General features: G+C 41.0%; 1 protein-coding gene across 1 annotated transcript in view; it reads left to right on the forward strand.

The window, feature by feature from the left end:
* Positions 1-24,660: 24,660 nt before the first annotated feature.
* Positions 24,661-25,414, forward strand: part of col27a1a (collagen, type XXVII, alpha 1a) — a 77,345-nt gene continuing 76,591 nt past the window's right edge. Inside the window, exon 1 of the mRNA XM_008300599.1 lies at positions 24,661-25,068. Coding sequence (XP_008298821.1) covers positions 25,016-25,068 — 53 coding nt within the window. The 5' untranslated portion in view covers positions 24,661-25,015. The remainder of the gene's footprint in view (positions 25,069-25,414) is intronic.

The raw sequence follows: 25,414 nt of genomic DNA on the forward strand, positions 1-25,414 counted from the left end.
AGGGATCTTATAATACCCTTTATTGGTCTCCACGCTTGACGCTTGACATCTGACTTGTGTTTGTAATTTTCTTTTACTGAAATTCCTTCATTTTCATTTGAAGAGCCTTCCAGTGAGAAGCACAAACATGTCTGTGCTAAAACAGACACAGTCTATTGTCTCTTATTGAGAAAGAGAAGCAGCTATTCGGTAATGATAGCTCTGACTTGGTGTGCTCAGCTATGCGAGCTCTATTCTGGTACCAAATTATTCTGTGTTGGATGAGGTGCCAGTGAACTGGTTTTGGGATTATTGTATCTTGCTAACCCTCTTATTTTGCCTCTGTTTACATCTTTGTTTGAATTCTGAACGATGCTTTCTCACTTTCACAGCCGTCTCACGGTCATTTGCATGTCTGCGTCTTCACACCCAGGCATGCAGTGACGCAAGTGAAACGGAAAGATGAATGGACGGACCAGTCAGCAGCCACCAGGGTGATACTGGCACGATGGGCCGTGTCTGTTTCCTGTGGCTCCGCAGATATTTTAGGGTTTGATGTTGTCGCCTGGTCAGCTGCTATGTCAAGAATGCTGGGTGTGCATCTCTATTGTCTGGTCAAAGGGTCTTCACTCGTCTCGCATCCATAAAAGCCTGGTCTACTGCTGGGAGGAATGCTTTTCTTAAAGGGACAGATTTTTCACATGAAGTTCAGGTTACTCGTGGCAAAATGACCAACCCTGATGGCGTCACTGTGGTTCGCATGGCATGAAAATGTAGAATCCACCATTTTTGGACCATGCAGGGGACTAGAAGTCAGGATATGTCAGTCTGGTCCTTGATTTTGATCTAATCTGTCCGTTGCAAATCCCCCAACGTTATAAAATACTGCAGGAGTACATCTTTAACTCTAGACATTTTGTTTCTTTCTGATTCTAAACCCTGAACTCTCTTTCCCACATCAGAGGGATGTTTCAGCCAACACATAAAGAGATAATTTTTTGAATACGTGAGACATTAAAGGCATCATGAGTTATATCTGTGAGGCTGAACATGATGGATTTGTACAGAAAACTGATTCACCCTTCTTGCCTAGTGGTTGCTGAATGGAAAACCTCTCTATAAAGGCAAACAATACCTTAAAACATCAATTTAAAAAAATGTGCAGTAGTAAGATTTTCAAAGAAAATGTTGTCATATTAGATGCTGTAATGGAATATACACAAATTGCCAAAGGCTTTAGTGAAAATTCATTTATCGATTGTGCTTCCTTTGTAAACATCTAAAATCAGATTTTAGCCTAAAGAAGGGTGGACAGACTTGCTGACATCTTAATAGGCATGTGTACGTTGTCTGTATGCAAGAATATTGGGAAAATTCTTGGACTTCTCAGTGTTATGTCATCCTTAATACACTCTTTCAGCATTTGAACCTTTACAAGAACCACAAGTTGGCCAAGGATGTAGAACTCACAATGATGCAGAACTTCCATTTTTTCTTTTAAAACCACTCCCACTTTAGACCTAAATATAGTCAAGAGATGTCAGTAAACACAAACTCTAAGCCTCTGAAACACTGACAGGAAGCTTCTCAGGTAGAGAACCTCCAAATGCAGACTTTTGTTCCTCTTTGTAAGAGCAAAATAGCAGCTTCTCCACTATTAAATGGGGTAACAGGCTGCTGAGCCGACAAGGGGTGGAGAAGGTCCCTATGGGCCCATATAGTACATGAGAAAGATGTGCTATGATAACACCTCTTGGATGGTATGAAAACATCCAAATCTGATGATTTCCTGGGCTGAGAGTCAACTTTTCACACAGCTGCTCTGCTGTACGGTCACAGTGCACAATGTTAAAAGCAATGAAATGAAACGTGTTGCAGCTGCCAGAAGAATCTCACTTCATAGTGTAATGGTGACAATGTAGAATGTAGAAATCAGAGGGAAAATGTCATTTTAGGGTCATGGTAGCAGTAATATCACCAGGTGCACAAATGATTTTACTCTCCCCTCATTTTTGTATTTTCATTGTATGCATTCTGTCACAGCGGTTCAGAAATGTAGAGTATATGCTGCTGATATTTGTTATTTGTTACTTGGTCCTGACTGAATTATTAAAGCAACAAATGTGTTTTCTAGACATTGAATCTTATTGAATCTGGTAATGAAAATATTTGATGGGTTCAGTTTTGCACAAACATTCATGTCCTCCTTAGAATGCATTAATGTAGACCGCTGTGACTGGAATGATATCCTTCTTTTTTTTTTTGCTTGTGTTGTTTTGTTCTATTCTTTGGTTTATCATCAAACACCTGGAAAACTATAACATTTCCATCACTGAAGCTCCTTTTAGTGTTTATGCTCACACATTAAACTGATGTTCAGAAATTCAAAATAATGAATGAAGGGAGGCGTAGATTGAAAAAGTGAAAGATTTTCATACGTCTGTGCAGCAATACAGGTAACAAATGTGATGTGGGACACAGAAATAGCTTTTATGAGCAGCTACTTTGGATTGTAATGTGTTTCGTGCTTGGAGCGCTGCCTCAGGCTGCTGAGAGTGACTTTTTTTTTTTTTTAGGTGTCCTGTAGATGTCTATATCCTACCAATACATCTCTGTAATATGTCTTATAAACTGGTCTAGTGTAGGTTGCTTTGTAGTCATTAGCTGACAATCTTTGCATTAAATGTCAAACAATAGACGTATGCATATGCACACTGATCAGCCACAACATTAAAACCACCTGCTGTTGATAAGCACTAATAATGAAGGTGTGGGTCCCCGTTTGCGCTATCAAAACTACTCTGACCTGTTAGGGAATGGACATGGGACCTCTGGGGATGTCCCGTGGTGTCTGGCACTGGGACATTGGCCTTCGGGGCCTGGTGGCTGCAGGGTGAGGCCTCCATTGATCAGTCTTCTTACAGCAAATCCCACAAAAGCTTAATCAGACTCGGATCTGGGGAGTTTGACCTCTGATCAATTTGGACTCTTGTCATGTTCCTCAAGCTGTTCCTCAGCATTTTTTTTGCAGTGTGGCTGGGGGAGGTTGCTCGCTTAAGGGAGTTTAGTTGCCACTGTTGGGGCTGCTTGGTCTGAAACAAGGTTTTTTTTGGGTGGTATGTGTCAAGGAAACATCCACATGAATGTCAGGACCCACAGTTTCATAGCAGAGATGATCAGTGGTATTTACTTAACCTGTCAGTATCTTTAATGCTTTAGCTGATCAGTGTATGTGAATGACTAAATAAATATGTTTTAGAGTTCATTTGTAATTACATAACTTATTTTTATTTTGTGTTTTTCTACCAGAAGTGATGTGACTATAATTACAGCAACTTCTCAATGTCAACCTCAGAGTTGAGACCATTGGATGCTGTAAATGTATTTCGGGTTTCTTCCTCTATATTATACTCAGGTAGATATTGAACAGAAATAATTGCAGCTTTATTAATATTTATTGAATCTAGAAGTAAAATTGCAGCAGTTCAGTGCAGGAGGTGTGGTTTGTATGCAGTGTTGTGTCTGCTGTGGGATTGCTGCCATTTCTTCTGATTTACTATATGTTTGCCATTTATGTTGTTGTCCATACAGTGCGGACGCTCCAGTTGCTCCCACACACATTCCTTCTAACCCCATGGCAGCCTGAATGTCGTCTTTTAATAGTAGGAAAAGCGCCACCCTTTTCAAGTATGAAGTTCTGGACTTATGAATATGTTGGATACTGTGTGTCCTTGTTTTATTTCATGTCAACGCTGCGTGTCTGTTCATGATTGTTGCTGTTTTCGATTATTTTTGGCTCCAAAGAACATCCTGCCCCTTTAAGGCTATGATCTTGCTGATTACCGCAACATTTTACAGAAACGAAACCTAAAAGAACTTTTATGTTTTTATATTGGGACAATGATGTACATACATGAAACGGAGAGAGAGGGGAGTATGGCTGTGAGTTGTGGATATTGCGATTATGTCTTGCACACCCTAGCCATTAGCGAGGCGCCCTAAAACTTAGTTTATAATCTGGAAAACAATGGTAGTTGTGACAACTGTGCAAATTAATGACTACTGAGTGGAGAATTTACTCCAACCACAAGTTTGTCGCGAGATACCCAAAGACCCTGGATCACCCTTATACATCTGATTGACACCTTGAGGAGATCTTGAACACCCAAAATGCTATAAACAATATTATGGTGAGCCATTAAATTACTGCACATACAACCATGAAAACAGAGGTAGAGCAGTTTGTCATCTAATTACATAAATCCTCTCTGCAGGTGCTACAGATGCATTATGACCACTTTTATTGACTATAAATGATGAAATCACAGCAGCGACACCCCTCAATGTTGTGACAGGTGGAGAAATTAAGCCACAGCTGAAGTTGGCTTTAAAATGATATTCATTCATATATGATCTAATTGCACGTTTAGGATTGAGCACCAGGCCTCTGTGTGGCAGCTGTATTCTGATGCAAGCTTAAAGATATTAAAGAGCAGCTTAACAACATGTTTTAGCTTGAGCACAGCTCTGTCACAACATGGTACATTTAAACCTGCCATGTTCAGCCAGTATTCACAAAACATAAAACTTATATGTAACACCAGGTCATGCAATGTGTTTTACAACCTCAACCCAAAGCGTATTTTTTACTCAGCAAAACTGAAGGCAAAAGCAATAACTTAAATCATCCTCAAGGGCGATGGTTCAGAGCCACACCTAGTGAGGATACAGCAAAGCTTTAGGCAGTGGAGGGAGACAACTGAAGAGGCAATGAAATGAACAGTAGGATTTAAATCAACTCTGTAAATTAGTCACTCATATAGTTGGGAAGTATTACATTTTAGGGTAGAATTTTAACTCCTGCAGCTCTCAGTTCTTGCAATCTTTGATTCTCTTCTGTTTGCATTGTTGTCAATTGATTGCTGTATAAGTCATGGTGGTGTATGTGTCGGGGGTGTTAGAGTGGTTGAACATGGTGTTGCTTCTTAGTTTTGGGGTTACATATTGTTGGTCATACCTTGGTGAAGTTCACACAGCTGCTCTAATAAACTGGCTCAGAATGCCTGTTGTTGCTTTAATGTTCAAGCCACTGATTATTAAATTGTTTTTTTTCCCCCATGAAAATATCCCCTACCAGTCTTAAGTTTGCTAACCTTTAACTCTGCACTGTTGTCTGTGCAGATCTAGGAAGTCCATGCCTCTTCCTCTACCCACACCTCCTCATTTACTGCAGCTCAAGCACACCAGCTCACTTGTGAGATTGGAAAAATTGAGCCAGAAACTGATTCTGAAGAGGTTTATTGATACAAAAAGTCTCACCGTGCAAGCTGACAGGATTGATTCTGTAGGTTTGTCATGTATGAAACCTCGAAGGTCTGAATCCTTGTTTTTGAGAATGTCACCGACTGCTTATTTCATCCATATGTCTTCTATTATATAAAATAACACCATATGAACAAGTTGACAAAGTTTATTATTCATTTATGACAGAAACAAAAACATTTCTTAATCATTTCCATACAGTTTTGTTAAACAATATTGTCACATCATCGGGGTTGAACAGTGCAAAGACTTTGACGCCACACACGGAAGCTCATGCAGAAACATCCACTGTCGAGGAAATCTGTCCAGGAACTGTACAAATGACTAAGAGCGATGCTGCTGTTTGCTGCATATGAGTGAAACGTACATGTTCTCATAGCGAGCAGAACAGTGCGCGCATTTGGTCCAGTGAGGCAGCCATATGCTTTTTCATCACGCAGAAAATATGAGGACTTCATGCAGACTATCACTAATCATGTGAAGGAAGGAGCCTCACACACAGAAGGTTGCTTTCGATGTTTGTGCATCAGAACGTAAACAGATGAGAAAGTCAACAGGCCAGGCTCAGGGTAGAGGAAGGAGTTAAAAGGCTCACCTTTCATCTCTCGTTAAATGAAGCCTTTTGATGGATGTTTTCAGTGAAACGAGTCACAGTGATGCCTTAGTGAATGCCCTTCATAAAGCCGGGCCCTGGCGCTACACAGACCTGCTGTTCTAGTGGGAGGCAAACATGAGGAATTCTCAAAAGTCCATCTGTCTCTTTCGGACCTGTTTGGATTTCTACAGGAAGTTCAGCGAGCGAATATAGGTGTGACTGTACTATGATATTAATGAGTTTTGTAGAAAGGCCCCATTCAAAATAGGCCCTGAAAAAAAAGGGAGAAAAAAAAAAAAAAAACGTGCCCCACCGGGATTTCACTTGAGCTTGCATCCTGCCTGCCTCTGAGAGAAGGAAGGAGTGAAATCAAAATGTATAAACTGCACACTTATCTTCTATTTCAGTGGCTGGAACCAGAGACAAATGTCCCAGTGCCAGTTTTTTTTTTTTTTTTTTTTTACTGCTGAAATAACATTTTGTCCCATAACCGGAAGCAAAAACCAGAAATATAAAAGAAAAGCACACTTAAAGTCAGAACAGAAGATATAGGAAATAGACATAGACAAATAGAAGTGCCCAGAGGCATTTTTACAGACTCCAGCTTTAGACAAGCCTGTCATTAAGGTTTGGTTTACTGGGACAAGTGTGGCGGTTTAAGCCAGGAGGCTTCATCTGAGACAAGGCTGCATAAGACTGAATCCTTGTTGGGAAATGACAGTGGCCTCAGCCTGGTTGCTGGCACTAAAAATACACAGCTGGGGATGGCTAAGGATTGGGTTTGGGAACGTATATATAAAGTTAATTATTGTATATGCTCAAAGAAAAATATAGTAGGCTGTAGCTAGCTACTAATTTTCTCCCTGTCTCTTGACTATTAGACTTTCAGTAACAAGCCGTCTCCATGTAAAGCGGGATTATGGGATTGTATTTGTTCAGTCGCTTCTTGTTGTGGAAATATTATCAATTTTTTTTTCTCTTTGCCTTTAAGATCATATACATCCTGTTAAACCTGATGGTGAATTTCTTTCCTGGAATTCATTTTATGACATTTAATTGTGTATATTCTGCACAAAAATTCCAAATCTAATACCAGCCCTTCAATAACTGACTAATTCTTCTGCATGCATTGCGCACATACAACCACCAGAGGTAGCGTCGTTCCTCTAAGAGCTGTTGAGTCCTACATGAACATTTGCAATCAGGTCCTTGTTTAGAAATATCAAAGAAATGCACATTTGGAAAAATTAATTCGCTTCAGTCTTTACCTCCCTCTGATATCCCAGTTGTTCTCGTTTTCCCTAGCAAAGCATTCAGAGAAGATTCAGTGACGTCCAAGCCAGGTTTCTAAATTACAGAGCCGTGGCGGCGGTGATGCTGCTGGTTTGTTGGTCAACAAAAGACACATCTTATTCCTCCCACACCTCCACCTCCGCCTAGGAGTTTGTTCATTTTACGTTGTGGCGTGGGCGGCCGGCGGCCACCGAGACCAAACTGCCTCTCAGAGCTTTCATTTACCTGGATCCAGGAAAAAATGGAAGACAGAAAAGAAACAGCGACAGGGTGTGTGTTGTGCTAAAATGAGGAGGCAGGAAAGGAGGGGTGAGCCAGCACAGACAAAATTAGAATGAATGAAAGAGGGGAGCACGATAAAATGAAAGACTTTTAATTAGAAAGGATGCCAGCGAAAGATTAGAGGGACAAGGATAACAATGCGAGAAGAAAGCTAGATAAGACAGTCGTGTAAAAGTGACAAAGAGCGCAAGAGAGGCAGCTCTGTGCCCTCCTTCTTCTCCTCTAGACCTTGGAGCAGCTAACCATGAATCCAGCTTTTGTGATGTAACAGTGTATTGACCCTTGGAGGGGCCCCAGACCAAAAGAGAGTGTTTACTCGAACACGCAAGGAGCTCGAAGCGTTTCACAGCCTCCTGTGCTCTGAGAGGACCAGCGTTCGTTGACTGCCACTGGAAATGGCACTGGAATGGCCTGTCTCTCTCCTCAGCTCCCTCCCACCCACAGAAATAACAGAGGCACATAGAGACTGTATTCAATGTAAGTATAAGTCAGTCCAGCTATAGTCGGTCACGTGTGCCTGAGCCGCAGATTAACATGGCTCCGCGCACAGTCGGAGTCCAGGTCAGAACAAAGCAAGTTATGAGCTCTGAGAGATTGTTTGTTTGAAGGAGAATCACACCGTCTGTCATTAGCGTGGACACTGTTTTCCCATAAAGACCGATTCACTCTTTAACTGCAGATAGCGTATTATCACCACGGAGAGGATCACGCTGGGAGCTGATGTCACGTCTTGAAATATCCCGGAGGTCAGATGAGCTCGCCTGAAATCAGGAGATTAAACATCTTTACAGATAAACGGTGAAATTCTGTGTCTTGCGCTGGGCCCTTCACCCGGTGCTGTTTTTTAAATAGTTTTTTAAAAGTCTCTGTTTAACCAGTGGCATTGAGAGAGAAGCCAGTAAGGAAGCTGCTGCAGCATGGAGATGCAGAATGCTGCTGAAAAAGTAGGCCGGTGTGCTTGCTGTTATATTTGCTTGATAACATTTATAAAAAAGGGTTAAAAATTGCTTTGAATTTGAATTCAGGCACATAGGACACATGAGCACATTTGAAATGCAGGGCCATTCATATTAGGATCAGAAGGTAGATCAACAATCAAAAATATTAATAAAATTACAAAAATAGACGTGTTATGTAAAATAAGATGTATCACATATACAAGATTTTTATGTACAGTTACATGCAAAAGCTCATACTTGACATGATCTAATATTAGCTGTTAATTGTAATTATAATATATAGGTATAATATATACATACATTATATACATATAATGCGAGGGTACTTCAAAAAGTTCTTGACCACACTAAAAAATGTCACAGCAGAGGTTTGTTCTTGCATTATTTCTCAACATATTCTTTTGCGTAAGACGGTAACATCTTGCGTTTTTAGATTCTCCTCCACAGCCTGGATGACTACGTGCATCATCAACTTAAAAATGGCTACCAAGCCAGTGGGATTTCAGTTTGGAAAACAGATAGAAGTCAGTCGGTGTAGTTCGGGTGACAAAAGTTCATGGAAACAGTTCAAAGTCACATTAGCTGCTTCTGCCACCTGTTGCTGTGTTGACGGATGCATTGTCTTGAAGCAACAGCAGGCAGCTCAAATCTTTGCTCCCATTTTTTCTTGCTTTAAACATTTGAGTTTCTGAAAGGCTTATTGTTTACAGTTATACCCCAAAATGGGAGTTACGCCTCTTGTTTCCATTGAAGAGAAATTCCCCCTCATATATACAGTTTAATATTGAAGTGTTTATTTAATGATAGTGATAATAATAGATAATGGATTTATCTTTTTCAAAGGTAAATGCATTCATTTTATAAGTGGGCATAAGTTTTTAAAGATAAATTCAATATACAAGATTTTTACTTGCAGTTACATGTAAAAACTCATTTTATTGGATGTGATGTAAATGTAGCAGTACATTGTTGTAGTTATAGTCAAATTTGTTTGCTAACAATGGTTCCACTGTTTGGATTTTGTAGGATTTTTTGTATGACATTGTTTTACAGTATTTTGTTGTCATTGTTTTACAGTGTATCTACCGTATAAGTACATATGAAAATGAATATAGGATTTTGAGGTGCTGTGGTAGTAACTCAAGGATATTATCACTGCTGAATGATGCAGACAAAAGACAAGACACACCTTTGTATACATTCATATCGTGAGTATTAAATGAGATAACAATTAGATGATCAACTGATTTAATGTTTACCATGTTCACCATCTGGGTTCAGCGTTATACCAAAGTACAGGCCGTTAGGATTATCAGATGCACTGAAATGTTGAGTATATAGAGATAGAAGAGGAATGTTTGTGTCCAATTTCATGTCAGTCCAGCCAGTCAGTGTTGAGACTAAACTATAAATTTAAACCTCACAATGGCAGTAGATTGCCAAAGTCAAATGAGTACATCATTTGGCAACCTTGAATGTGTAAAGTATTTAATGGCAATCTACCCAATGATGGTCAGAACCTTTCTTTGAAAGCCAAAAAAAACTAGAGCAGCTATTCCAGTATCTGTTTTGCTTAAAGTTTTGAAAATCTTTGTTTTTTTTTATTCAAAAATGTCACCTACTTTAAGGATCTGGTACTATGATCATTTATGCTGTGTGGGGGATTTTGGCATGGTTCGGGTTTACTTGTCTCTTCAGAGGGAGGAGACACTGAAAATCAATGTGAAGTCCTGATTGAAGTGGTCTTCTTTAGGATGACAGTGCCTTCATCTATAGGGCGTTAGGGGTCACCTAATGGGGCTGCAAGGTGGCACTGTTGCCTCGCAGCAAGAAGGTCGCAGGTTCGCGTCCCCAATCTTTCTGCGTAGAGTTTGCATGTTCTCCCCGTGCAGCGTGGGTTCTCTTCGGGTTCTCCAGCTTCCTCCCACACAGCCCAAAAACATGTTGAGGTTAATTGGTGATTCTAAATTGTCTGTAGGTGTGAATGTGAGTGTGCTTGGTTGTCTGTCTCTAAGTGTAGCCCTGTGACAGACTGGTGACCTGTCCAGGGTGTCCCCTGCCTTCACCCAAAGTCAGCTGGGATAGACTCCAGCTCCCCTGCAACCCTAGTGAGGATTAAGCGGTGTATAGATAATGGATGGATGAATGGGGTCACCAAATGGATTGACAGTTGTGTGAATCCTGTGTTTTGGCCATTACAGTCACCAACTTTCATCCTAATTAAACACCAAAGACAGATTTTGGACCAACGTGTTCAAAATGCTCTCCATCATCATCATCAAAACACCAAATGAGGGCATTTCTTTTGAAAGAATGGCGCTCATCTCTGCAGCAGAGTTCCAAAGACTTGCAAAATCAATGCTAAGGCTCGCTGACACTGTTCAGGTGGTGAGCTAACCTCTAACTAAGACACTAACGGTTAGTTTTTCCTTTAATTTGTCACAGATATACAAGTCTCAGTTGAAGTTCACCTTAATGTGATCACAATTTGTGTTACTAAAATGTGGCATTTCCCCCAGAGTTTCATATTAATGCAGTATGCCTCAAGACAGAGTACATAAAGCACTACTGAAAATAAAACAGAAATGTGTGTCATACTCATCATGCAGGAAAGCCTTTGGTTTATGGGATTTCTGGGATCTAAAAAAAAATTGGGCCGCATCCCAGAAAAGTTTGTGAGACCCTGCGTTACCCATTAAAACACCAACAGTAAAACAATAAAAAAAAAAAAAAACAGCCTAATAAATAAATAGCAGGATCATAAGCATGTTGCAATGCATCCCATTGCACATGCTTAGAGGCACATCATCACCATACACATAAAAAGGAGCCTCGCCCATTAATTATAAAGCATAAATCTTCTCATGTGCACTGCATGAGAGAGTGGAAACCAGCAGAAACTCACAATAAAGACAATGTGAGGCAAGATGGTGGAAATGTGCAATAAAAGCACTTACAGTTACAGTGATGTTATGGAACAAGCTCCTTCTTTGTGTCCAGGAAAGGCAGTTATTCATACTGTGTTGTAATTATTTCCTTTTGATGATGTACTACTCGCCTCCAAGCTTGCATCTGTTTTAAAGTTTTAAAAATGATCATTTCCAGATTTTAACACTTACTGAGTCATAAAACCATTCAGTAATGTTTTACAAGTAGAAGCATAATGCAGATTTAATTTGATGACTGCAGGAATTTACAAATAGCCTTTGTGTCTTTTTTATATCAGAATGGTTTCAGTCTGAGCGAGACAAACGATGACATTACCTTTTTGGTTGTCAAGCGCTGGATGGTGGAATATTTACAATAGGTGCTATTGGAATGACTAAATATTGGAAAAACATGCTCTTTAAATTAATGTGAGAATGCTGCTTTTAATTTGAACTGAACATTTTTGTCATCCTCCAGTCAAGAAGTCGTTTTCATAGATGTCTTTGTGGGCGCATCACGCTGTGCTTACAGTCCACACCCAGCAATTCTCCCTCCGTTTTTACAAAGTCTCTACATCATAAGGGTCGGATCCTGCTGTATCATTATCATTTATGCTCTCAATGTGACGGGACTCTGTGTGTTATTTTACAGCAAAAGTACAAGAAACAAAAGGGGGACGGAAAAATGATGACTCTAACCAAAACAAAAAAAAGAAAGAAAATGCTCAAACTATTTTAATATCTGTACCAAATTTCATGGCCATCCATCTCATTGTTGATTAATTTCACTCTGCTCCGACCTGCTGGAGGAAAAGTTACTTCAGTCTGGAATCCGTGACAAGTTGTACAAACTTGTGCGCAAATCCACTTGGAGGATTTCAAACTATTTCACTGCACTGAATCAATGCAAAATTGAATCTGTTTTGCCACAAGAGGAAAAGAAGAAGTTTTCCAAAGTCATTAGGATTCATCCTCCAGTGACCTTTTATTATCTGTAGCAAATTTCCCTTCACCTAGAGCCACGGGAAAAAGTCCGCGTGATTCATTCTCCGTGGACCGTGAACGGATGAATGTTTGTGACGTTCCAGTGCAATCCACCCAATAGCTGTTAAGAGATTCTGTATCAGTCTGGACCAAGGTAGTGGACTGAGTGACCAGCCAGCAGACATCCCCGTCTCTAGAGCCACACACTGCTCACGTGGCTTAAAAAAGATGATGTAAAACCAGGGACTATAATTCAACAACTAGAGACAAGGAGACGACATAACTCAACAATCAGAGCATGAAGGTGGGAGCAGAAAGCGGCTAAGGGCAAGGTTCAGCTCTCAGATTAGAAACTATAAAAATTAAGGGGTGAGCAGTGGGTGCTTATTTGTCCAGAAATGAATAAGCATACAGTCTGAAGGAAACGCTTTATTCTCCTCATCCTCCCAGTCATCCCACATACCGTGAGATGGTTTAGCGACGGCATGGAAGATGTCTTTTTTTTTCATATCTAAATACACTGCAGGTACACACAGGAAACCTAAGTGTTATCATTACTAGTATTTATTTTGGCTGGGAAGGAAATGGCAATGTGTGCTGGGCGTAACAATCTGTTAGAATAATAGGCAGTCTGGGACTAAGAGGAGAGTGTGAAGGGTCTCTGTGTAAGAGGAGGCGAAGAGTTCATATGTGACCTCTGACTAATATTATCTGCTTTATTAAAGACCCACTCCAGAGGAAAGAACTTTATAGCTTAACATGAAGAGTGAGTGAAATAACCCGCCAACGCCATGGCTGAGAATGTCCACCATGAAACTGCATCGTACCGATGACAGTGAAAAAAGCATGGATCCAGACTTTAGGGGTTGTATATCCTGATGAACCAACCTGTCAGCTTGTGGACTGGAGCTTTATGTATCGTTACTCTTCTTCAGAATCAGTTTTGGGATCAAATGTGTATGACAGGTGTGCTGTGAGGGGAATGATAAGTAGGCACTAAGTAGATCAATATTTTTGGTCATTTTGGTCTTTAACATCCTTAGTGTGACTTTTTTTGTTTATTTTTTGCTTTTTTTTAAATCTAAGACCACTCAAAAAATCTTGATGCATCAGAATCAATGGTAAATCAATGTCATTTTTAATGCTTTTACGTTTGCTTTTTCTGGTTTAAAAAAAATGTAGTCCGTCAAAGACGAATCTAATATTCACAATATACCTTTTTATGGCACTTGTTTTGGCACATTTTGTCATTAAGGTCTTATGTGTGAGGTTTCTATCATCTTTGTTTAAAAATCTGAGATTGAACAAAAATAATAAAGCGTCAGAATCTGTGATAATTGTAATACTCAACAAAATCTTTACATTTAGTAAACAAATATTTTATTTTTGTGTTTCTTTCTTTAAAAAAAACAATAGTGGCACTGTTTTTTAAAAGGTTTTGATATGCTTATGATCAGGGCTAAATTTGATTAAAAAATACTCAGTGAATGTGGAAAAGAATATTAATATGTAACATTTTTATGTCGTTTATGTCTTTAAGGTCCTGCATGTGAGGGGTTTTTTGGGTTTGTTTTTTAAAATCTGAGAAACAAATAGGACACACAAAAAAGGACAAAATAATCAGGATCAGAATCACTGCTGTTCGGAATTACTGACATACCCCTAACTAAAAAAAAAAAAAAGTTCCTCTTTGTTTTTGGAAAATGGAAAACATTACATTTTTGTTTTTTGTTTTTTTTTTCATTTTTGTTTTAATAAAAGTCAACATTGATATTATTTAAGCAAACTGGTATTTAAAAAGTTTAAATCCTACAAATGTATCTACATTTAGTAGTTATGATCAGGACTGATGTTGGTTTAAAAAAAAATCTCAGTGAAAGTGGAAAATAATGTTGATGTAAAATATTTTCAGTGGCAGTAGTTTTAACATTTTTGTCTTTCAGGACCTCTGTGTAACTTCCTTAAATTGATGTCTGAGACTCAAGGTAGGAAGAAATGATTGTCTTGGGGGAAAAAACTCTAATTATGTAACACTGAGGGACTTTAACCTTTTGAATGAATTCAGAATGATCTGTGAATACACAATATCCGTATGTGTTTGTTCTCCGTGCTGAATTAGATTTTCACGATAACTTAAACTACCACATTTACTTGGAACTTTCAATTTGTTGCATTTTATGCACCACCCACTCCAGCACCACTGTTCCCACTTCACAAGGCACAAAAATGCCAAATAAGCAGGCAAAGATTGACTAATGAACATATGAAAGTCAAGGAAATTCCAGCTTGTTTTAGAACTGCAAGTGAGCAAAACTTACCAAGGTCGATCAGCTCCGTTCCACTTTTTCTCATACTTTTCTGGCATTTGACCAAATAACTGCTTCTCACATAGCTTTGATTTTGATGAGAAATGTCTCTTTTTTTTATGTTTTTAAATATATGCTGCACACTTGCAATTTAAATCATTAAGTTCAACTAGAGACTACGTGATGGAGTGGCTTCTTTAATATTATTCATGGAGGGGCGAGCTCGGTGTCAAGATGATGGAAGACAAACGAGGGAAAAAACTCAGAGAGGAAGGTTTCTCTCACCTTCTAAAAGCACAGAGTAAAAAATCTGTGTGGTCTTTTTCCTTACCATGATGGGACGTGTGGCTTGGCTACGTACAGATTCAAAAACTTGGGAGCATCCAAAAAAAATCCCATCTATCAACAGAACTCTGTAATAATATTTAATAATAGTGTAAAGATTTGTAAAAGGTCTTTTGAGGCATTTTTTTTAAGACGCAAAGTTTAAAATGCTGTCAGAATAGTTAGAAATACCACATTTAACAGTTCGGTGAAGAAAGGTTTTGTTCAGTGTTTCTGACGTCACTGGAATAGTGACATTAAAAGACTAAAGCGGTCTGATGAACACAGCTGTCATCGACCACAACAGATGAAGACATTTTATGTATCAAGGGCTGACCGATCATACAATATTCCTCGTGTGATCCTTCTCTGCCCGTCTCTTTGAATAAAACATGCCCTTCTTTATTTGCTCTGTTTAAAATAAAGCAGTTCTATCCTTCTGTAATAAGATAACTAAACTCCTCATACAGAGATTTAGGCCCTCAACGACAGGAATGAACCGAGCCCGAGAAACACAGAATGACAAGCATTTTTCAGTAGCTATTTCTGCTCTTTTACATCATATAAGCCTTCCTATTGCTTGCCAGAGGAAATGAAATGTTTATTGTATAGCCCTGAGGGCTTTTGCAGAGAGAGTTTTGGTGGACTTAAAGAAAGGATAAGCTTCCCCCCCTCCTCCCCTCCAAACTTGGCTTCCTCTCGTGGCATATGAGAGGCAGGAGGTGGAGGTAGGGTCACAGAAATAGTAAAGCAGAACCAGTGGAGGGAATGAAAGAACCGGAAAGAGGGGGCAAAGGAGTTAAGATTGGCAGCACAGTCGGGGCTTTGCCGATCTTGACCTACGAGCACCGCTGGACGTGACAAAGCTGTGCACAAGCTCATCTGCCACAGTAAAGAGCTTTCACACACCTGGGATGGCTCTGCAGCACGTACGCGCCTCATGACCTCCCCACCGGAAGGCTTTCATTTCGATGGATGACGCTAAATCTGTTCAATCTCTCACTTTCCCTACAGAGGTTTAGATAAATCAAGGCCAAGCTGATAGATTTAGAAATAAATGCATTTAAAAGGAGCCAACGTGGAAGGCTTACCTAAGGGCTTGTTTGCGTCAGGAAACCCAATTTATTTTTTTCCAATTGTAGATTTGGGGGGAAAAAAATGTAGTGTTCTTATCTGTAAGTCTTGAGATATGCCAGATATGTCATTAATGGAAAGCCCAGCGCTTCGGGCCAAGCGAGGTACAGTAAGCCACATTTTGCTGCATAAGGACGCTGCGCTCCAAGTGAGGGTCTCTTTAATGAGAAGGGACATTCAGTTTGGCCATGCTAATGGTGATGGCTTGTGTCATAGTGCGGAAGAGGAAGTTATCTCACTGGTGTGGACAGGACACAGGGTCATATGGCACCATTACTCGTGTCTATAGGAAAATTCTCCAATTTCCTGCAGCCACTGCAGCCACAGTGAGTCGGATAATATCACTTTATCAGAACCATCTGAAAGTGATTCCCAGGCACAGCCACTGGCCTGGAACAGTTTTGCTTTACAGGACAGTTTAAAGGTTGACATTCACTCACACAAACGCGCACACACTGCAGCTGCACAAAACACACACAAACAGGGCTTGAGCTCGTGTGCTGCATTAACCAGTCCGCCAGTTCTTTTGTCATGTTTATGAAACTTTGCCGTCACTCGTTTTAAATGAATAGTTGAACATTTTGAGAAATTTGCTTTCCTGGTAATGAGAAGATTGATACAATTCTTATGTCTGTCCAGTAAAAATGAAGGGTTTTGTTAAAATGTTGACCTTGTTGGATGACAAACTGCTCTGAATAGCTGTGTCTAATTGAGGGATGTCAAACCTTCCAACTCACTTTCATCCAGATCTTCTGTTGTGCTCATTTGTATTTACACAGGATTTGAATGAAGACACAGAGAGATGTTAAACTTGTTTACCGCCTCACCTCCACACATCTGGCCACTCGATGTAGGACGTGGGTGTTAATGTTATTAAGTTATTGGGAAGTTAAAGAAATAGTCAAGAACAGCACCCTCTTTCAAACATTGTTTGACCACCCAACACGCTGGATCTTATTTACTCTTTCTAGCATCTACTTAGCTTATAAAAATGGGAAATAGCTTCCTTGGCTCTGCCAAAAGGTACAGAAATATACTTAGAAGCACCTGTAAACCGCTTTACGTGTTATGTCTTGTTTGGTTAATCACTACAAAAAAAAGCGAAGTGTCAGAATGAAACAGTTCTTCAGTTCCTGTTAACACCTGCGTTAAATGGCATTCTTTGGGTGCCTTGATAGCTCACCTGGTGTAATTTCATGTACCAAGGCCATAGTCCTTATTACAGAAGTCTGGGCTTGATTCCATCCAACACACCCTTGCTGCTTGTCATACCCCTTCTTTCTGCCTTACTTCAGTTTTCACTATTATAGAGGCAAAATGACCCCAAACTAAGGCTTAATGTGCATCCTGGGTGATCCAGTCACAAGTGGACAGCTCTAAAAACATCAGATCACACCTGGCATTACAATGTCTCTCAAAATGTGCAACCACTTGCAATCAGATCTCATGTTCTTTTTGCATAATGCAAGTAAACATGTAGATCATTTCAGTTTGCAAAGACTAAGTGCAGTGTTGTTTTTACTGGCAGGAGGCAGCAATGCACTTCAAGCGCTCAGTCTACCAGAAATTATAAGAGGAGGAAATCACTATTTTGCCTGTTGTTGTTGCCTGTTGTTTAACTTAAAAACGATGCCACTGGTCTGCGTATAAGTTTGTTCTTCTGCTTAGGACATCAGCTGAGTAGGCAGTCCTTTAATGTGGCTCAGGAGACATTCGTATGCAGTGGTTTAAGTATGTGGCCACGTGTGGCCGAGACCACCTTAGAATGTGGTCTGAACAGCTGTATCTCAAAGTGTCCTCAATTCGTCAATCACACATGTACCTAGAGCTGTCCTTTTGTGATCAGCGGTTTCAGTTCTCCATTGCAATTCTTTCAAAGAAAGCAGATATATGCATGTTCCAGCATATCCTTTGAAATCCACATTAGCATCTAGAAGGGCTACGTTAACGATATGTACAGAATATACAGCTCAGGTAGCCACATTGTGGAGACTCATCTTTGTTTTGTGAACAATAAGGAAGAAGACCTGATTTAGGGTTATGCTAAGTTATATGAAATGAAAGTAAGTGAGTGTAATGTCCTCTGAAGTGATGGAAATATGACTGTGGAGTGTGTGTGGGGGTTTTTTTATGCAGAGGAAGGTGGGAGTGAGGGTGCAGAAGGGAGTCGTGGAGCAGTAGCTGAAATATCCAAGTGAAAGACCATCTGTTCAGTGGGGTCTTAGGGTCTGAGGGTGCGACACTTCCTGACCACTTTTGAATTATGTCAGAATGATGGCGACAGAGGAGCTGCAGGTTAATAAAAAAAAAAACAATCCATCAGCAAAGTTCTACTCTGACTATCGAAAACTTAGATATTCTGCTCCAGCTAGTTTATGATTGGCAAAATCTTTGGTGTAATATAAAAAAACATACAGTTGTATTTCTTGCAGAATTTAGTTTTCTTCCTTTCTTTCCATTGAAGGGAACGAGACAGCGTCAGGCCGACGGGGGGTAGGGTGAACCATCTCTGGGATGCAGAAACACTGAGCCTGGTGTAGGACCTGGATCCATGGGGGGAGTGGATACAGCATCATAATGACCAAGCCAAATATTTGTCTAGTCCATATTCTGAGAGCATAATGAAGTCCTTTTACAGAAGGCATCACTGGAATCTGGACACTGATTTGATGCCAGAGAGAGCAGGTTTCACTATAGGCCCTGCTGTTTCTACTTAGGCTGCCCTGGTCTCTGGTGGCCCAATCCAAATTCAATACAGAGCCTTGTGTCCAGAATAAGAATGAATTATGTCTCTGTTTGACAGATGATAAGCACTGAATCGGAAATTGAAGCTGGATTTAATCAGGAGATGAGTTGCACACTTAGGTGGGATTTCATTATACAGTGAATTGAATGAAAACTCGCCTGGAATTTAAAATGAGGGCTTCTCCTACTGTACATGCTGTCAGGGTCGACTGTTTATGGAGGGAGGAGCTTCAAAGATGGAATTTCACAGCAGACGATCCAGCCAATTTCTTTCTCACATACAGTACATATCTAAGACTTCGCATACCTGTGCACACACTTACAGTATGCGTATACAGTATATCCTCTATGCTTATGCTCACACAGGTGTGGACGAACTTCTTAGTGCGTTGCACCTTTTTGATGGTGTCAAGTCACTCCTGTGTCAATACTCTCTGTAGCTGGCGAAAAATGTGTCAGAAATGAAAAGAGTCAAACGCTATACTGCCAAGGACTCTACCGCTCCACTTTCACGTATTGCAAAATATTTCATTTTCAAGCCTTTTCTGCCGCATGAGTGTTTCCACTCTTCACTTAAAGGATAGCATAAATTGGAAATAATTGGAGCGAGGAGGTGAGATAAACATTATTTGAGCAAAATACTGAGCAAAAACCTACAATGTTTCCTCCACGGTATCAGAGGATAACACTTTTGAAGTGCTCAAGTTATTTTTTATGACAACAATCTTTGAAATGACAGTATTGAAAAACTAGGCGACTTGAAAACAGTCACTTGTAGTGTTGAACTTTCCCTCTCTTCACTCTCCGAGTAAGTTTTCAGCTTGTCATTTACCTGTCTGGCCAACAGCTTTACTGTTTTGCACTATCATAGCTCTCACATACCGAACACTAATTACTTAGCGCAAAACCGCAGACAGACAGTTAGCTTGATGAACATGGTAGGGCATTTTGCAGTTAAGGAGCCAAAAATTTCCCTCAGGAGATGTAGTTGAAATTACAGACAAAAGCAGGGATGCAACATTATGAAAGGCAAACCGGGCAAATTGGGGCCCCTCAAAAAAATCTGGGTAAAGCCACCCCCTTATGGCCACTCATATTTGGCTACTTTCCACTGCAGAAAATTGCAGTTTTAGAGCAACCTGAACCTTTGTGTATGTTCTGACTGCAAGAATTACCCCTGTAGAAGCTCTTTTAGGGCTTTTTTTTTTGGCCTTTTTGCCTTTATTTGACAGTGAAGTTGAGAGAGAGACAGGAAAGTGGGGGAGAAGAAAGGCCCTGCGGAAAAGGGCCATGAGCGGGATTCAAACTCATGACCTCCGCATCAGGGACTACAGCCCCTATACGTGGGACACCAGCTCAACCAGGTAAGCTATAGCGGTGCCCCAGGTTTTAGTTTTGGGGAGAAAAAAGTATCTATGCCAGGATAGGTACTTCTGAGCAGCCCTAAATAACTGGTAAAACTTGTGAAATTTAAATGCTGATTGGTTCAACTCTTAGAGGGCAACAAGTGTTATTTTTCTGCCCTAGTTGAATAGCTTCTCCTCCCCAGCATTGCCATTAACTACATAAATGTACCATATGCGCTCACATGATAATGTTATATTGTTTTATTTCCTGTGTGCTCAAAGAACTGGAGTTCTGGCGAGTAACGACTGTTTGTTTTGGCTCACTAGTCCTCGATGTTGTGGTCGAAGCAGTTGGATCCTGCACAGAAATAGAAAAAGAAAGGCTGAAAGGGCACATTACTGGGGTGTTCCTCTGGACGGTCATGCCACCTTGTATTTACTCTGAGTCCCTGCAGTGGAACGCCACCTATAGGCACATTTTGCAATGACAACTATAAATCCCTTTAAACTCAATGAGGGGCCTCAGTGGGCTTCTTCGTCTGAGGCCTCCTAGACTCTAGGATCACCACTGGATGAAACAGAGTGACTGAGCAGCATGTGTTTGCAGTGAAGGATGCTACTTTTTCAGGATGGCAGCTGTAGGAAAACATTTCTAGGACCTTTGTTATTTAGAGCAGCACCACCTACTGAAATGTATAACTTATGGAACGACCTCAACCCTAACCCAACCCCTAACCTCCCGAACTAATCCTTATAGTCCCACAAACTCCACAGTCCTGAAACTACAGCCTCCTCCACTGCAGACACATAATATTAGAGTGACTAATGGAGTTACATTTGTCAGGAGGCCAGTAGGAAGGGTAAATAAGTGACTGATTGCTAACAACTTAGCAAATTTAACTTAAAAAGTGATCAAACGTAAATGTTTTGACAGCTTATTTCCGCTGCCTTCTAAAAGTCAGCAATTGCAGGTTTGAGATCTCCAATTCAAACATTCATGGAAGAACGAAATTCACATACATTGGAAAAAAGAAGTAAAAATGGCAATTGACTAAGTTATGACATAACAGACAGATGCTCAGCAAATATTCCAAACGTTCTTTTTGTACAATAGATTGCCACTTTATATGACGCATTCACATTTTTGTATTCCATATTTGACTGTTTACCGTTAAAGTGTAAGTGGGGGTTGACATGTGGCCATAAACTTAATCCCTGGAGAGATAAAGTTCAATCGCTCTCTAACTCTCCCATACGCATTTTAGTGTAGCTTGCCTTCAGCAAAATATAAATCTAAATCCCTCCCTTCTTTCTGAATCCTCCTCCAAGCAAATGCGCATCGTTTTAGCACCTTACAACTACTGTATAAATCAACCCTGAACACAAAATACAGTAAGAAAATTGCAAACACTGCATGAATCAGTCTAAAAACGGCACATGGCGGTGAAACTTAACTCCATATTTCACACTTCAACAAGTGCAGATCTGTGCAGTGTTGACAGTCCAGCCTGGCCAGGTCTCAGAGCCTGCCCCCAAAAGAGCTTGTCTCCCCCAGCAGGTTATTCTGGTGTTATTATGAGAACTCAACATGCTCATTATGGTTGTGGCACTGTTTTCAGGGTGGCTGTCTACTCTGGTGTGCCAGCAGTAGAAATGCTTGTGGTGAAGGAAAGGCAGCGAGAGAGAAAGAGAAACAGACATCGAGGACAACGAAGAAATGATGCGGAGAGGATTCAGCAGACAAAAGTGAGAAAAACAGATAAGTGAGTGTGGGAAGATGGTGACAGATTAAACATGGAAAAAAACAAAGAGGAATAGAAAGAGAACTGCTGAGACTTGCAGAGATCACAGCAGACAGGAGCTTGTTTGACCACTTTCCACATCCCAGTGCATCACCAAACCATCCCTGCACAGGAAGGAGACAGAACCAGGAACACAAACAAGTGGACACAACCACCTGTAAAGGAAAAACACAAACCGCTGAGACACTCCACATATATACACACATGCACACGTGCAGCCGCACACTCACACTCGCACACATTCCTGGTATGAACAGTCTTCTTGTGTGCAGTGGTGCTGAGAGAGACAGCACTGTCTGCTTCAACGCCACCACCTCCGTAACCTCTGCCACTGCCCGCCGTGAAAACACACCCACACAGAGGTGACTGTCTTTACAACCTATTTATTTGTTGGGTGACATGATGTTATTTTACGTGCAGCGTGCTGCCAAAACACCACTGTTTATTAGTTTGCTCTTAGGTGTTTTTAAAATTGTCAAAAATACACAGATAGCGTGATAAATGTCTATATTTTTTCATCTGTAATCTGATTTGTATTACTGAAGAGCTTTGTCACCTGGAAACAATTCGAGACATGCTACTTATGTAAAACAGCGGTGACATTCAGATAAATATAAACCTTGAGAAACATGTGAACACCCAACCAAGCCCAGCGCCCACTTTTCTTAGCTTTTAGTCTGTAAAACACTGTATTGGCTGTTTGTGTGTATGTACAGTACATAGCTCACTGTAAACACTGATATCCAAACAGGCTGTGTTGCTGTTACTCTTGCCGTGCATCAAAGAACAGTTTTGTGTCCTCACTAGGCCCAGGCTGCAATTTGGGCTCAAGGCGTGGCCCGGCACCCATCGGGCTGTGTCCGCCCTGCGTACCAGTAATGACCCCTTCCCTATGGGGAGCGTTTGATCTGGGCTGCCTGTGTGCTTCAGCAGGACCTATTTCTGGAGCGTGGGGGGGATAAAGGGAGCTTTCAGACTTGGTGCCAATGACCATAATTAAGCAGCTTTAAGGGGTGGCAGTGAGCGCGCTAGCAAGCACCGAGTTTGTAATTTGGAAGAAGGGGGCAGAGTCGCTGTGGCTCATTGGAAGTACATGGGAGGGTCGGGTGGCACCCAACACTCGAACACAAGGCGCAGAGTGTGTGAAGGGGACTGTAAAGAGGATGTTAATGACTTACGTCCATTAGCACCCACCCCTGAGGCTGGCTGACCAACGGCTGGAGGCTGAAATGAGTGGAGATCACCGTAGCTGACACACGCAGTCAGCCCCACCCAACAGAGTGTCATTCAAGGCGACCTTTCAGCGCCAAAGGCCTCCGGCCGGTCAGCTCAAAAAGCGAACACTAATGGGCCCAAGTCACCAACATCCGAACTCTGTAGCCTCCTGGCTAGTTGTTTATCCACTGATGGTGCTGTGTGCTTCATTCATCTGAACAGGCAGTTTGCTGTAACACCAGAGTGTTTGAACATGTTCATTCAGATTTAGAGGTCAGAGATCCCCCTATCTCAGAAATGACCCAGATATTCCCTTCAAATTGATTTAATTACAATTAAAACAGGGCTACTAAAAAATTAAGTCAGTATTTAGAAAATGATCTGTGATTATGTAATAAGGCCAAAGTAGGCGTGTGTTTCTCAGAAATGCACTGAAATTAAATAAAACTAAAACCCATTGTATTATTTTATAAAGATAGCTTTGTCTATATTTGCCCATGTATTAAGATTTTTCCAATATTTTTGCCTCCACTCGAATACAATGAAGATAAAAACTCAACAGCTGCATCTCTCTGCAGATTTATTCACCTAGATAATCCACAGATCTTGTTGTGAAGAAGTTTCACATGTATTTTCACTTTCAACTGAAGTGAAATTGTACCTTTGGGAAGGACTTTCCTTCTAACAATTTCAAAAGGAACTCAAAATACTATGTCATATGTCTGTGTGCATGTTCACGAAACATCCCAAACAGATGTCAGATGGTAATTACTGGCTCTGGTGGCTGTGAGAAGGCCTTTGGTCAGTTTCATCCTGCACCAGGCCACGACCCCTATTAAGGTAACAGGAGCTGATCCAGGTGCTTCTCCTTCTGCATGTCTCCATTAACACTGATGTCAATGCAGAGGTCGCTGCAAAAATATCTCCTTGAACCAACAATTTTTTGCACAGCATGGCCAAACAGGAGGGAGCTGTTTCCAGAGAATGACTAATATCAACACCTTGAACATCAGTCTATGTGTGTGTTTTGCAATGGGTTACTCATCTTAAACCCTCATATTTTCCCCATTTGTACTCCAAGCGGAGATGAGACACACTTGCCAAGTTTATAGTGAAGTCATAAAGCTCTGATTTTCTGGTAACCAAACCAACTCACTACCTGGGAAATTCCAAAGAAGTGTCTTGGTTACTTAGAAATACCCCCAATTATTCTAGACTATTACAAAGGAGAATCTCTGGAGTATCATTAGGAGTCCTTGCTCTGTTTGCTCACCGTGTCACCGCGGTTCATTCATATGGTTAACCGGTTCGCGGGGCTCTGGGTAGGATCCATGTGGCCACCCCCTGGAGAAGGCGTGCAGTTGCTCGATGCAACCGCTGGGCTTGAAACTTGACACCTGGCCGTGCGGTGCATCGCATTTGCCATCGCTTTACCCACAGAAAGCCTATTTAAAAAGGAAAGGGATGAGTCCAGCGCTCCTGACTCCGTAGCCCCCTTTCAAAAGATCCCTCAGCTTTCTCTCTCCGGCTGCGCGTCCCTAAATCTGGATCGGCATAAATGAATGAAACACAAGGGAATATCGACAGACAATCGCACAGGAAAACTCTCTGTCAAACCAGCCTGCCAGAAGGAATTTATGTCGGGCTTGACAGGCAATTCAACATGAGTTTTTTCCTCTGGAACTTCATCCCCAGCTTGTCAAATGTGTAAAACGGCGACCGGCGTCTTCTGCCCCCCTTGCAAAGGAGTCACGCTGTGATTAACGGATCAGGTTTTTGACTGCCAGGACAAATGAATACAAATGAATTTAGGCACCCGAAGGAGAGATTGCAGAACCTCTCATCTAGACACAAAGTAAGTAACGTTTATTTTTACAGTTTCTCTGTGTTCTGATGAGAGGATGATGGAAAGGGAGCACTGGCAGGGACTGAGAGACAGGATAAAGGACGTGGATGCCTCCATGTGCGTACCTGTGATGTGCCGGCTGGCTGTGGTCCAGCTCAGCGCAGGAATCATGTCCACATGGGGGACTCCAGAGGCTCTGAATGGGCTCTGTTTGGACCTGTGGTGTCATTTGTATGGCATTTAACAGTGGCGCACATTTGCCAAAAATGAATCTGTTTGCCCAAATGTTTGTTTCCCCTGTTTTTATTTTTCATTTATCACCTGGTTCATTTGGAAGCAATTTGTGCAGGCTGCG

The sequence above is a fragment of the Stegastes partitus genome, unplaced genomic scaffold, assembly GCF_000690725.1.
Source record: "Stegastes partitus isolate 25-593 unplaced genomic scaffold, Stegastes_partitus-1.0.2 Scaffold1564, whole genome shotgun sequence".
NCBI lineage: Eukaryota > Metazoa > Chordata > Actinopteri > Pomacentridae > Stegastes > Stegastes partitus.